At 40.9% G+C, this 13911-nt stretch overlaps 1 protein-coding gene across 1 annotated transcript; it reads right to left on the bottom strand.

The window, feature by feature from the left end:
• Positions 1–1694: 1694 nt before the first annotated feature.
• On the bottom strand, positions 1695–4155 carry dlx2a (distal-less homeobox 2a). Its single transcript, XM_006788475.3, has 3 exons — positions 3634–4155; positions 3014–3198; positions 1695–2857 (listed from the first exon to the last, which is right to left on the bottom strand). The coding sequence occupies exons 1-3, from the start codon at positions 3950–3952 to the stop codon at positions 2531–2533; spliced, it is 831 nt and encodes a 276-aa protein (XP_006788538.1). The 5' UTR covers positions 3953–4155; the 3' UTR covers positions 1695–2530.
• Between the last annotated feature and the right edge of the window lie 9756 nt (positions 4156–13911).

The following is a 13911-nucleotide window of genomic DNA, read 5'->3' as shown; positions in this document are numbered from 1 at the left end:
CTCGAGATCTTGGTAATCTTTGGGGGAAATTATGAGTAATTTTTTAAAATTTAAAGCAGCAGTTACCATGCAATTCAGGCTAATTCTGCGTAGGCTCCACACGGATATAATTACCGTCGAGTCAAGATGTTAGGCTAAAAACTATGCATTGATATTCCCATTTATTATGTACATACAACTTTGACAATGTTGATGCTTGAAATAGCGGGAAATTGTCTTGTGTAAAAATTACACCCCATATTAGGACATCTAAAATTGCGAAGAATTATATAGTAATTGCAGGCTTTCAGATTTGAAAGCCAGAATGCTCAAACCAGAGCAAATGTGGATGAAATTACAGATCAGGGTATAAATTGGGATAGGGGGGTATGGCATTTACAAGTTGCCCAGAGAAATGCAAAAAGTATAAACCACAGCAGCTCTAATCCATGAATGAAATCACAGGGAGCAACAGAAAGCACCCAGAACCCCCCCCCCCCCCCCCCTTATTTTATTTTATGACGCAAACAATAAATTAAAGCAAGCAAAATGTGTTATTTAGGAGCATTTTTAAAGTGCACGCTTGTACACTATTTGTAACACTGATTTAAACAGATTATTTAGACGTATATACATAGGGGGGCTGCATGTGTCTGATACTGTCAGCCCTAGGGGGGTGGTGGGGTTGGTTGGTGGGGGGCTTCATCATGCAGATACAGCAACCGCTGACAAGCTGCAGTCTTAATTATGTACAAGGAAGCGATCTCACTTTATGGCCTGTGGTCTTTTGAAGAGAAGCGTGTGGGACCATGCACCGTATATCACCATCTTTGTGTGGGAGCCATGTGTAAATAATACGAGCCCCGCTTTACCTGTCTGTTGGAGTCAAAACATTTCTAATAAACATTTTCTAAATTAAATCTATAATAAAACAGGGTTTCCTGCATGGCTCCAATAAATTGTTTTTTTGGACGTCTGCCTGTGTTTTCCATGTTGCCCACAGGCCCTACAAGCAGCCAAATAATGTGGGTCAAGCTGCTCGTCTTCGAAGATCAGAGACCTCGCTTGTGAGGCGTGAGAAATGTTTCCATGATGTTCTAGCTGCAGGCTGTCTTGGCTCTCGAGTTCCTGTCTCTTTTTCTCTTGTTAGGTTGAGTTCATAAAACGTCTGGAAAGCGGCTCTGTGACTCCACAGAGTCTGACGAGCTTGTGCTCATTCATACCCACCCTCGTCTTCTCCTCTCGCATGCCAAGGCGTGTTGTTGATGTTGTCGCTCTAAGCTCGGCGTGCGCCCCCCGGGCCTCTGTCTCTGCTTGCCTGCCCGAGCCTCGGTTCGGATAAGCAGCTGCTGGCGGCAGTCAGAAGTAAATTTCAACCGAGACAACTCAAGAGTCCCCCTGGATGCCCTGGAGCTTGTCCACGCTTGTGATATAGCACCACAAGACCTTCATGTAACCACAGGCTACATTTTTACAACAAATTATTTCCTAAGATTTTTTATTTATTTATTTTTAAACCCATTTAATAAAAAAATAGGCAAACAATTTAATTAATTAAATAAATAAATAATAATAAATAAATCTTTAATGCATCGACATGCCTTCTTTTTCTAAAATGATTTATTTTTATTTATTTGCTTTTTTTTGAGAGGGTAAATCCAGCTTTAGTGAACATAGAATGTATTTATACACACATAAAAACTCGGATGCAAATGCACAGAAAACATTTTATTTAAATAAAATCTGGCCATATATGAAACACTGCTAAAATAAATAAGACCAGAGCAAAAAAAAAAAAAAAATACAATTTAGTGTTGATACAAGTCAGAGGCTGGGACAATCAGTAGCTCACGGTGGTTATTGGATGAAGAGCCAGAAAAAGACAAAAAAAATAAAAAAAATAAAATTAAGTCAAAGCGAGGTGGGCTATGAAAAAAAGCTGTTGTAAAATATTTACAAACGTGGATCGGAACACTTATCCCCCCGGACTATTCAGATGAACTACGTGAGGAATGGATAAAGGTAAGCTGGTTTTGTTTTGATCGCACAACATAAATGAGGTCATATTGCAAAAAAGGCACCATACAGTTAACTTGTGCTACATTTGTGACAGGTTGTCCTGCGATTCATGTTTTATTTTATTTTATTTTTTTGCAGGGATGGCAACACACATAAAAAAGAAGAAGAAAAAAAAAAACAAAAGAAAGAAGAAGAAAAAGTGACGTCCGAGTAAAAGTATATGGGCTCGCGCCCAGGCTGTGATTGCTTTGGGTAATAGTGGTTCATTCATCCCTCACATAAACAAAATAAATAAATACAAAAATAACTGTAGAAATCTGAGTCTACCATTTGTAAGCACAAAAACTGGCAAGGTCCATAAACCTGTCTGGTTCCATGAAATCTCCTAGATGCTGCGCGTAAAGTTCGTATGGTGCACGTACGAGGTCTGCAAAATGAAGGTAATGGCATTTTATTTTCTCTTTATTCACCAGTATTGTCCGATTTACACCCGACGTTTTCTCGTTCTCTCGCTCGCTCTCTCTTTTAAATTTCAGAATATCGTCCCAGCGCTTAGGACGGAGTTGTGGTGATGCTGAACCAGAGGAGGCTGCAGATGCGTGGCAGAGTTCGTAGTTGAGTACCAGGAGTAGTTTGCCAAAAACGACGAAGGCGCAGTCGTGTTTGGAGGGCTGCTGCTCTGAGGTAAACTAGAGCTGACATTGTTCATTCTTTGAGTCTGTGGAAAGTCCCAGGCGGTAGTTGGTGGAGACGTGCACGGGGGAGATTCACTGGAAGCAACATGTTGTTCTGGGGGGATTTCTCCACTTTTCCACAGCTTCTTGAACTTGGAGCGGCGGTTTTGGAACCAGATTTTAACCTGAGAAAAAAAGAAAGAAACTAATTTAAGCTTAAAATCGATTATGAGCTATATTTCCCCCTTAAATCCCATCTTTGTCAGTTTGAATTTGTTTTCACACTGAGACATGCAGTGGATATTTGACAGCGCATGAGCCCACAGATGCAGACTACCCACCTGTGTTTGCGTAAGGCCCAGCGACGCTGCCAGCTCGGCCCGTTCTGGTAGAGCCAAATACTGAGTCTTTTGAAACCTCCGTTGAAGTGCAGCCAGTTGGAAGCTGGAGTAAATGGTTCGAGGTTTCCTGACCTTCTTTGGTTTTCCATTAACCATCCGGATTTCTGGCTCGCTCTCATCTTTCTCTGAGGGAACATTCAAATGCAATTCACGTTAGGCGCGAAGGGTTTGGGCATTTTTCAGTGTTGCAGAACTGCTAGGCGTATTTGCACTGTTGTCAGTTTAGGTTTGTCAGATTTGTGTACCCCAAATACCTTAACCTGATTTGATTAAATTATGTATATTTATAAGGCCCTACAAAAAAAATACAAAAAGCCAAAATAGGCCACTTTGTGGATCTGTAGGCTCTTTCTTTGGAAATAAATAAACCAGTTTTTTTTTTTTTTACATATTCATACAAGAAAAATAAAGCATCAATACATTTTAGTCAGATAATAATATTTTTGTCAAATACTGTGCATACAAATTAACTCAGACATGTTCTGCAGTGCGTTTTGGTCAAAGACGAAGCCACTGAATACATGCAAAATGCTCTAAAACGAACTTGAGAGCTCGCCTACCTGTGTCTGCGGGAGTTGGCGATGAGTTGGAGCCATAAGAACCGTATGTACCATACGATGAGTTGAAACCGAGGTCGTATGACTTTGCGTTATATGGCACAGAACTCGTGGCGCTGCTGTGGTACTGGTAAGTGCCCAGTTGTCCAAACGGTGACCCGGCGCAGTGCGCAGGCTGCTGGCCGTTGTAATAGCTGCTGTCCGTCGCCGTGGAAACCGGCAGAGTCGGGGACTCCTGCGATTTGTGCAAGCTGTGGTAATTGCTTGAGGTAATCTGGTTCGAATGCATATCAGTATTTAAGTTCTCAAAAACTCCAGTCATCTTGGAACTGGGGGAGAGCAGCCCACTAACCTATGCGAAAAAAAGAATATTGCAAAAATCGCGACCTAGGCGATTGCGCGACAGGCTGTAAAGCACGACTCAAATCTTGGACTGATGACACCCTTTCGTGAATCAAAACGCATCCCCGTGTATACCTTGGCAAAATCAGCGCAAGGTGTGTCCTTCTCACAGTGGCCTGTGATTATCTGCTACGGTCGGCGGTGGGAGCGCATTTATGAGAGAGTGAGAGGGAGAGCTACTGTGTCTGAGGCAACCAATGAGTAAGGGCTGCACGACTGACTACTCCCCACCGCGTCCACCCTCCATTATTTCTTCAGGTCTGTCTGTCCCAGTTGTCTGCGGACAGTTTTACATAAAAGCATCTCAAAAGATTTAGCCTGCAGACCCAGGCCTGATCTCCATGCGCAAACCGCCGTTTAAAACCAGATTAATATTGATTTTGGACAATGGATAACACCTACTGCACGTTAGGAAAACGATGCATTAAACTGGGCCAAGAAGCAGTTTTTGGCTTGCAGCACAGTGTATGTTTTTTGTTGGAATTTGTTTATTAAAGTTAAACAGTTCTTTATAGTAAACAGTAACACTCTTTTTCTTCTTTTTTGTCAGAAGCAAACTAGATAAGGAGGGGGCTGTTTAAGGGAAATCTCAAGGAGCTGACACAAAACCAAACCTTGAGGATATCGCCTAAAGGTGAAGGTTTTGTTGCTGTGGAGAATAACTACAGCGCCACCCAGAGGTCATAAAATGTACTTGTTCACAAAATCCCTTTTGTTCACTTACCTCTCTTTTTCTGTCTGCGCACAGCCCTAAAATAAATAAATAAACTATTGGTGATTTAAGCTACGTCACATCCGCGTGAGGAGTCCAGGTGTGTTGGTCGTTTGACACTGTGATGCGTTCAGATCTCCCGGAGATCCTGGGAAAGTTCAGGTGGTGACGGAGCGGAAGTGCAGTTGTCGCCATAAGATGGCAGCATAGTTCCTTTTATTAACACACCTAAAGCCTAAAGCAGGCTGCTCTGTGTTGATGAGGTTAGCACCAGCATGCATCTCCACAAAAACAACTCTCTCTCTGCAGGTTTATAAAGAAACTTGCACTGAACTTTGGCTACTCTTTATATAGTCATAAAGTGAAAGTCTAGAGATGAATCATCTCTGATAGTCTCCTCAGTCTCACAACGTATAATACATAACAACCACAAATACTGTCAAAATGCCCTCAGAAGGTTCAACTCAAACGGCACACGTCAACTTTGTGCCACAAGTTGCTTAGATGTGTTGCTTAGCAGCTAACAGCTGACTACCCAGTCAGTTAAAAGAAGAAGTTTTTAGTTGAAAATGCACAAATCATCATATCTTTAAATAGAAGCCCACAAGGATTTCACAATCTAGTTCCCAAAGTTTCTAAAAGTAAAATGGGAGCAGAGCATTGTAGCTCTCCTCTCCTCTCCCTTGTGGAACCAGCTTCCAGTTTGCATTCAGGAGACAGAAACCCTCTCCCCTCTTTGAAGACTAGACCTAAAAACTTTACTTTTTGGCAGACCTCATAGCTAGGGCTGGATCAGGTGGCCACCCCTTTTATTTGCTGCTATAGGCTCAGACTTCTGGTGGACATCTGACACACACTGAGCATTTCTTCTTCATTCACTCCTTTTATTTGTCCTTATTTCTTTTTGTGCTTCTTTTCTTTCTTCTTCTTCCTCTCACCACCCAACTCACCACAATATCTAGCTATTCCTTCCTGAGCCTGGTTTTGCTAGCTTTCTCTTCCTGTTAAAAAGGGAGTTCTTCCTTCCCACTATAGCCCATTTCTTTATAACAGTGGATCATCTGACTTTTTTGTGTTTTTAACTCTAATCTTGTTGGTTCTTTACCCTGCAATATAAAGCACCATGAGGTAACTGTTGCTCCAAAGTGGCCCTGTATATATATATATATAAATGAACTGAATTAATCAAGAAGTCTACAAGATATGACCAAGACAGATACACAAGAGAGAAGGATACAAATCAGAAATATCCATAGTTTTGGTGACAGGTCAAATAGAAATGCAGCAGAAATTATGAATTTATTCATCCTTGCAGCGCCGTGTGTTTTAAAGTCTGCTTGATTATGAAAGAGCTGATTTCTAAATCTGTTGTTTCGAAGTCCAGGTAAAGATGTGCTGACACCAAACTAAAGGACATTCATCTGAGGCTTAAAAACCTTTTTTTAAAAACTAGCACTCAACTGCTAATGACAGTGACAAATGAGTTAAATCGTCTGTATTATCAGTGAAGTTCCCTTTTAATTTTCCTTATCTGTGATAGCTCCGAGCAGTCACCCTTCTGATTCAATAAATCATCATCCATTATGACCCAGTTCAGGTCACACGAGTAACCATTTCCTTCTCAACAGTGAGGGTGTAGCAGGACCCCATAGCTCCAGTTCAGGGGGGATTCCATCAGTCCATTGTTTTGCTGATGTGGGCAGTCCTCTCTCACCATAGGTCAGTGTAGCTGCATGTCACTGCTCATTAGTGGAACAAAGTCTCTGCATTCAGCTGCCCCGTCATCATCATCAGAGCCAGAATGAGCAGAAATTCTCCAGGAGAGTCACATAGAAACCTTAAAAGACTGGAGAAGGGGTACACGAGTGGTCATACGAGAAAAAACCTTCTTTTCATAGTTTGCTTGTTTGCTTCTTCTGAGTAAGATGCTTATGCTGTGTGTCATCTATGCCACAAAGAGGAAGAACTAAACAGCTTTAAAGTCAGTTGATGGGATAGAAGATTCCTCTGGAGAAGGCACAAATCATTAAATATTGGGATTGCAGTGAGTGATTTCACAATACAGTCACAATCAGCATCAGGATGTGCCAAAACAACAGCTCAGGCTCCGTGTGCTAACAATAGGTGACATTCCTCCCATACCTTTTCTGTCACCCTTAGGAGCAGTTCTTTCTTGCTGCGTCAAACTTTTCTGTTTTCATGTCACTCGCGTGTCACTCTTAGTGACTATAAATGTGATTTCATCCCTCTGTTGCAGAGCAGCTGGTATAGTGGATCTTCCCCGTGTTCGGTGACATGGAAATGATGCCAAATGACTGCAGACAGATGTAAGCAGCTTTCATTGTGCATTCCAAATTTCCTATTTTTACAGGAGCTGCTCTTTCAGCACAGTAATCAAACAAGCTTTGCACACACACACACACACACACACACACACACACACACACACACACACACACACACACACACACACACACACACGCACACACACACAGAGTTGCATGCCAATTCATTCCTAAAGTTAAAAAAAAAATTAAAATTAAAAAATTAAATAAATTAAAAAAATAACAAATAACAAGAGTGAAAGCACACAAATCTTTAAAAGCAGCTATGGCAGAAAATACGTCATTCAAATAATATATTAGCACTCGTATTATAAAAAAAATTACTGTTTCTTGAATAGAAAGAGAAACTGTTACGTTGCTTCAAATTACAACGTGTGTTGCTTGTCAAATATCTTATAACCTCAGCATTGTCACAACTTTGTTCAGACTTTATGTCAAGACTAAGAATACCATGAGGACACACACTATATTAATTATAGTAATTATTAATTCCTTAGTCTAGCCGCACCACAAAACCTCTGTTGTTCTCCTTTTCAAGCAGTCTACCGTACATAGAAACATCACATATGTTATCAAAAATATTTAAAAATTCCTCTTTATAACTTCCTGTTTACAAATGAGTTAAAGTGTATCTATGGCATCGAGGTGTCAGATGAACTTGTTAGATACAGAATATACAGTCCAAATGATTAACTCTGACAATCATGGTTGAATTACAGTCTATGGGCTATCAGCCTGTTTTTTACCCTTTTAAAAGAGTGAAAGATGTGCTTATAAAAGGCTAACAGTGCTTAATATTGACAGTTTGTCACAGTTTGTCTTGAGGAATCAAAGTACACAAGCCAGGAAATCACTGTGAGAGATAAACACCCTGACATTTTTAAGAAGTATTGATCTCAAGCCTCACTTATCTGTTTTTATACTCAAACGGCAAACAGAGCCTGAGTTCTTCCTGATGTGATACCATGTGCACATCCTGACTTTAGGTTATGGAAAACAGAAGTCAGAAAAGTGAAAAAAACAAAACAGAAAACAGCATACCCCTCCATGGCCGCACAGTGTCTAGTCTCTGTTTTTACTGCTAGTACAAAAATAACAATACGGGCAGTACAGGAGGAAATCTCCTGCCATCTGGAGCGGATGTCAGACTCATTATTGACTGACCTGTTTATTTAGATACTAATTGCTACTGGTGCGAGGATATAAAGGAAAGTCTGAAATCCTAAATAAACCCAAAGCACTTTGAATTTCACTGTATTCTGCACAATCCGTTATGCGCAGAACAATGATGATGATGATGTTTTGATGAGCTTTGCAGGAACGTTGACAGAAGCTGGCGAGAAACTGATGTTATTCTTCACAGCGCTTCGAATCCCACAGAGATAATATGCAAAGATTGTTCTGCAGGTTTTGGTTTTCATCATGTAGATCTTCTTTTTTATTACTCTTGTTCTGAGATATCAGATAGAGGACTTTCACTCTGCTTGATTTGAAAGGCCCAGGATAGAGGTATCTGGCGTTTCGTGGAGTATATTTTGCTGAAGATTTGTCACATTTCTAAATCAGTGAGAAAGATATCAAGGTAAACCACTCAAAAGTTGCTTTGTGCTTTCAAGAAGCTTACCCCAAAACTAAGGACTCTGCTACTCTTCTGCACTTTATATACATTGTTTATATACACCTATATGAGCTGTTTATATTTTTGACTGTTATCAGTATGTAAAGTTACATTTAATCTATTTGTTGCAAGATTATTTTTAATATAACTCACAACAGCTAACAGACATGTGTAGAGTCAACAACCTGTCTCTGAACGTGGACAAAACAAAGAGATGATTGTTGACTGCAGGAGAGCACAGAGAGATCACTGCCTACTTAACATTAACCTCTTAAGCCCCAACGCCCCCTGATACGGGGGCAAAAGGCAGGAGATCAGTTAGGCTTGGGGCTTAAGAGGTTAATGGATCCTCTGCGGAGATCATCAAGAGAACCAAATTCCTTGGTGTCCACCTGGCGGAGAACCTCTCCTGGTCCCTCCTGGTCCAGCTCCATAACCAAGAAGGCCCAGCAGTGTCTCTACTTCCCGCGGAAGCTGAGAAAAGCCCATCTCCTTCCATCCATTCTCACCACGTCCTACAGAGCGACTATCGAGAGCGTCCTGAGCAGCTGCATCACTGCCTGGTATGGTAACTGCACCGTATCGGATCGCAATACACTACAACAGATAGTTAGAGCAGCTGAGAAGATTATTGGAGCTTCTCTTCCCCTCATCACGGACACTTACATACCCGCTCCGTCCACAAAGCCACCAGCATTGTGGAGAACCCCACACACCCCTCACACACACTCTTCCCCCTGCTGCCTTCTGGAAAGAGGTACCGGAGCATCCGGGGCCTCACTAGCAGACTACGGAACTGTTTCTTCCCCCAAGACGTCAGACTCCTGAATACTCAGGGAATGGACTGAGAGAAACACACGCACACCTGCATACACATCACTACCAAGCACTTATCTGCACTATCTCTCTCTCTCTCACACACACCTACAGACAAGTTATTTTTGCACAATACTCAGCATTTTGTACATTTCCATTGCACTGTCTTGTCTTGTTTATTTTTGCATTTCTTTTTGCACATTGCACTTTACGAAGTCCTGTGTTTGTCCGTTATATGTCATATGTATGGTTGAAATGACAACAAAAGCCACTTCACTTCACTTGACTTGATTTAAGAACGTTTTTGGATTGTAATGAAATGTGCATATTTTTGATGTTCCCCTAATTTTAAATATGACTTAATGTATTAATATAGAGTTATTTTAAGTGTGCTTGTGGTAAAATATGTACAAAAAATGATGCCTAATTTAAAAAATTTATAAAACGTAATTGTATTTAATTATATCCTGAGTACAGTTGGAGAGACACCAAGGTCAACTTAAGTGGTTTTATTTCATTTAAAGTTACAGTCAGCTGATTTTAAATGGGAGAAAGGCACTAAATGACACATTATGATAATTTTCCAGATGTTTTGGGCTCTAACTGGGGTCAGCAGCAGCAACTCTTTCTGCATTGTCTCGCTGAGCGAAATTCAGGCAGGTTTAGACAGCAGTAGAGTGATTTGGATGTTGCTGATCTCCCGCTGTGTCAGCTGGAGCATTCATCACCCTGGCAACCCATCCTTTTCCTCAAATCACATAAATTCTCTCTGCAAAATGCTTTCACTCAAACCAAACTAATAGCGGGCAGCTTCTTACAGAGTCAGGAGATAAAATCACCTGTGGGGTCTGCATACATTCAACTCGCTCCTCGCAAACATGGAAATGATCTGCCGAGTGTTTCTTGACCTCTCCATTTCAAAGGTTGAGCCTGTACTGCGAGGCTCCGGACATACGTGGAGTTTAAGTTGGAAACCTCCAGCGGGGACTTCATGATTGAGCATGTGTTTCCTTAGAATTAGTCACGGTGACTTTTCCCCTCAAGAGAAGTTATTTTTAACAACAAAGGCTTTCATGTTGAGCAACAGCAGCCAATAACAATTGAAAGGAAGTGTTAAGCTTTAAGCTCCAGTTAATGTTTGGTGCATCACACTGAGGAAATCTGTGCTAAAGGCCTTATGGTTATGCTTCTGTTATGCACAACATATAAGATTTGAATTCTTGCTTAAATCAGTGGTGGAATAGAGGCAAATATTCACAACCTCTTGGACGTGAAAAATGACATTTAAACCCAAAGGAATTAACAAATCCCCGTTCCTGATGTGACAGCTTTACATAGCTCTCGTTTCCTCTTTGTTCAGGAAAACCTGATTAACTAAAAGATGTGGTTTTCCCAGCTCATGTAAAAAGACTGCCTAGCGTATGATATGATTAGCATGACATAATGATAATACATCCCAGAGGGCAGTCCGTTGCACTAAAGCGGAAATTATTTCTCATTTTGCAGGGCTAACAAAGGAATTCCCTGTTTCATCCACACAGCCTGGTTGAGAAAGATTTTGAAGAGGTCTGTGAGGTCCCATTCCCCTCACTGCTGACCCAGTAGCACCGTCCACCCCCGCCAAACCCAGGAGCCATAAATGGAACCAATCCTTTGTGCGAGGGGAGTGGAGCAGATTTACTGCGGATGGTCTCCTTACAAAGAGCCACACCACTGTCACAACAGGACCGGGATCAGCTGCTCCAACTTTACGGCATGCTTTACACAGCCACTGATGCAGAGACAACTTCTGTTATCACTCAGCATTCATGCACCTCTCCGGTGCCTGTCTGCACCCACAGAGAGATACCATGTTCACTGTTCAGGCTGCTAAATTATAGGCATATCTCTCAGGGACACCACAAGTTGTTTGGATTTCACAACGTACCTAAAACGAATTCGAGGTCAGTTCCCACTCTCAGTCCTTTAAAATCAGGGCACTCACTCTCTTGTTGAATCTGTGGTACTCTACTTCAGCTTATTGTACTCTTGTTTGTATCTTAGCACATTTAACATATAATGTAAAGCATGGTGTATCACCTTGTTGAAAGTTCTATCCAACCTCTCTCTGGTTATCTAATTCAGGGTTAAGGGAAGCTGGAGCCTATTCTAGGTGACACAGGATGAGAGGCAGGCTACACCCTGGTTTAGCGCAGAGAGCTGCATGCTCACATTCATGCCTGTGGTCACTTCAGATTCGCCAGCTAACCTAACCCCATCAGTGTCTCTGGGAGGAAGCCACACAGACACAGGGAGAACATGCAAACTCCACACAGACAGACCCCAGGTTAGAGTCAAAGGTTGGACCTTCTCACTGCGAGGTGGCAGTGCTAACCACCACATCACCGTGATGCCCTTTGCCATTAAAAATAAAATTTCCTCAGCCAAAGATTTATTGCTATACATCCAGTGTTAACCTACTTTTATCAAGATCTAAAAGAAAACATAATATTAAAAAATAAATTCAGTAACCAAAAGATGTTTTCTGCTTTTAATAACTTTGACCGTCATTCTGTCACCTTCAATAAGACTTGATTTCTTGGCTCACCAGCTGGCAAATTGCTTATGCCAGCTGTACGCTCCGGCCATGTTTTCTTGTGGGTTTGGTTTTGCTATGCTGACTTAATTTTGAAACTGATAGAGCTGGCATGTCCGCCTCGCCGGGAGTGTTAGTATTAGAGTTCCTGAAACTCCAACCGTTGATTTGACACCTTCACGCCTACAAGGTGGCAAATAAGTGAAATCCAAATTCAACATGAACACTTACACCACACTCAACATCTCTGAGAGGGAGTTGTCCTGAATGCTGCACAAAAAAGTGAAGCTCATGTCTAAATTAATATTCAGTTAATGTAAACTACATTTAAATATTACAGATGTCCTCCAAATTAAGTGGCAACATCCATCTGTTTACGTTTCGTTGCAATCACTAGTGTGTTGGCACGTCAACAAATTGCCTGCACCAGCTGTGCCTTTTGGACATGCTTCCCAGTCTCTCTAGTAACTTTGGGTTTAGTTTCCTCCATCAGTCTCTGACATGCGAAACTTAAGCTCCTCGCCTTTCTGCCCTGCCAGGATCTGAAGTAAAGGGCTTCTGGAAGCAAAAAGTTTTCATGAATGGTGAAATTATTCTTAACAATAATTAGGGCAAAGTTAGACTCAGCAAGAAATAGTATAAAGATTTAAAATGACATGCACAGAAAGGAAGATGTTGACATAAAGATTTTATTCTTAGATGTTATTGTAGACAGCTTTGTGAAATGATTACATTTGATTTAATTTTATTACAAATTCTGCTGAATACTTGAAGACTTATTTATGAGGTATTTTTTCCCCCAAACACCTTAAAATATTGGCTTTACAGGAAGTTGATATGAGGTCAAACACACAGATTATGTTATTTTTCTGATCTGTAACACGTCGGTAACATTGATGAGTTGCAACTGATTAAAAATATTATGATTTAATCCCGTAATGCAAAGTGTATCATATTTGATAGAGAAGTTTTTAAGACCCCTTAAGACCCCAATAAATTGCACAAAATACAAATTCTGCAAAAATGATGCAAATCCTAACCCATACATGCAAATTCATAATTAATTAAGCTTTAAAAACCCTCCAGTTTGAATCTTTTATCTGGCCTTTATTTCATTGTTCAGGCTTTATAGGACTGATATGTTTTTGCTGCATGTAAGTAAAACTGAAATCTGAAAAACAAATTATTGTGAACATTAAGAATTTAATTTCCTCACTTCTTTTAAGTCAGTGCAATAAGCTGCACTCATAGAGAAAGGGGACTTCGGTTCTCCATTGACTAATGAAAGCTGATATCTTTTCCAGTGATTCGACCTTGGGGGCCTCGCAAATCTTTCTCAAGTGAGTGTTCATTTTGCTCATACAAAGGTGCAGCTAATCTGTGAGGAAAGCCCTCAGCACCTGCAGGGGTCCACCTGTCTGACCTCTTTCTTCCCGCTGACCTGAGACAATGCAAAGCTGGGCGGCTTCACCTTCTCCCACAGCTTGTGTTACACAACCACCCAGGGCAACAGTGGACATGAAAGTGTTTTTGCTTTCAGGTGAACTCAGGTAAAGGCAGATAACACACCTTTTAACTCTCTCATGGACACGTAGACAAAATCTAACAACAACAAAAAAAAAAACTTAGTTTATTTACTGAGCATAAAATGAACACAAAAAAATGAATGATTATGAATAATTATTGGAAATCAAATCTGCAAATAAATACACTGTTTATGTTGAATAGTCAAGATGATAATAATCCTAATTGCCTTGTCAGAGTCAAGAATGGTGATGTAATCAGTATTAAACGCTTTAAATTACAGGAAGAA

Source organism: Neolamprologus brichardi, chromosome 16 (assembly GCF_056152115.1).
Source record: "Neolamprologus brichardi isolate AB-2024 chromosome 16, ASM5615211v1, whole genome shotgun sequence".
NCBI classification, from domain to species: Eukaryota; Metazoa; Chordata; class Actinopteri; order Cichliformes; family Cichlidae; genus Neolamprologus; species Neolamprologus brichardi.
The sequence above is the reverse complement of the archived record's forward strand: the minus strand, read 5'-3'. Positions and strand labels throughout refer to the sequence as shown.

Bases quoted from the DNA above. Each gene is read 5' to 3' on its own strand.
- dlx2a (XM_006788475.3), bottom strand. From the start codon at position 3,952: ATGACTGGAGTTTTTGAGAACTTAAATACTGATATGCATTCGAACCAG. The intron at 3,199-3,633 runs GTAGGCGAGCTC...ATGTTCCCTCAG, and splicing joins GCCAACTCCCGCAGACACAG to AGAAAGATGAGAGCGAGCCA. The intron at 2,858-3,013 runs GTGGGTAGTCTG...TTTTTTTCTCAG, and splicing joins TGGGCCTTACGCAAACACAG to GTTAAAATCTGGTTCCAAAA.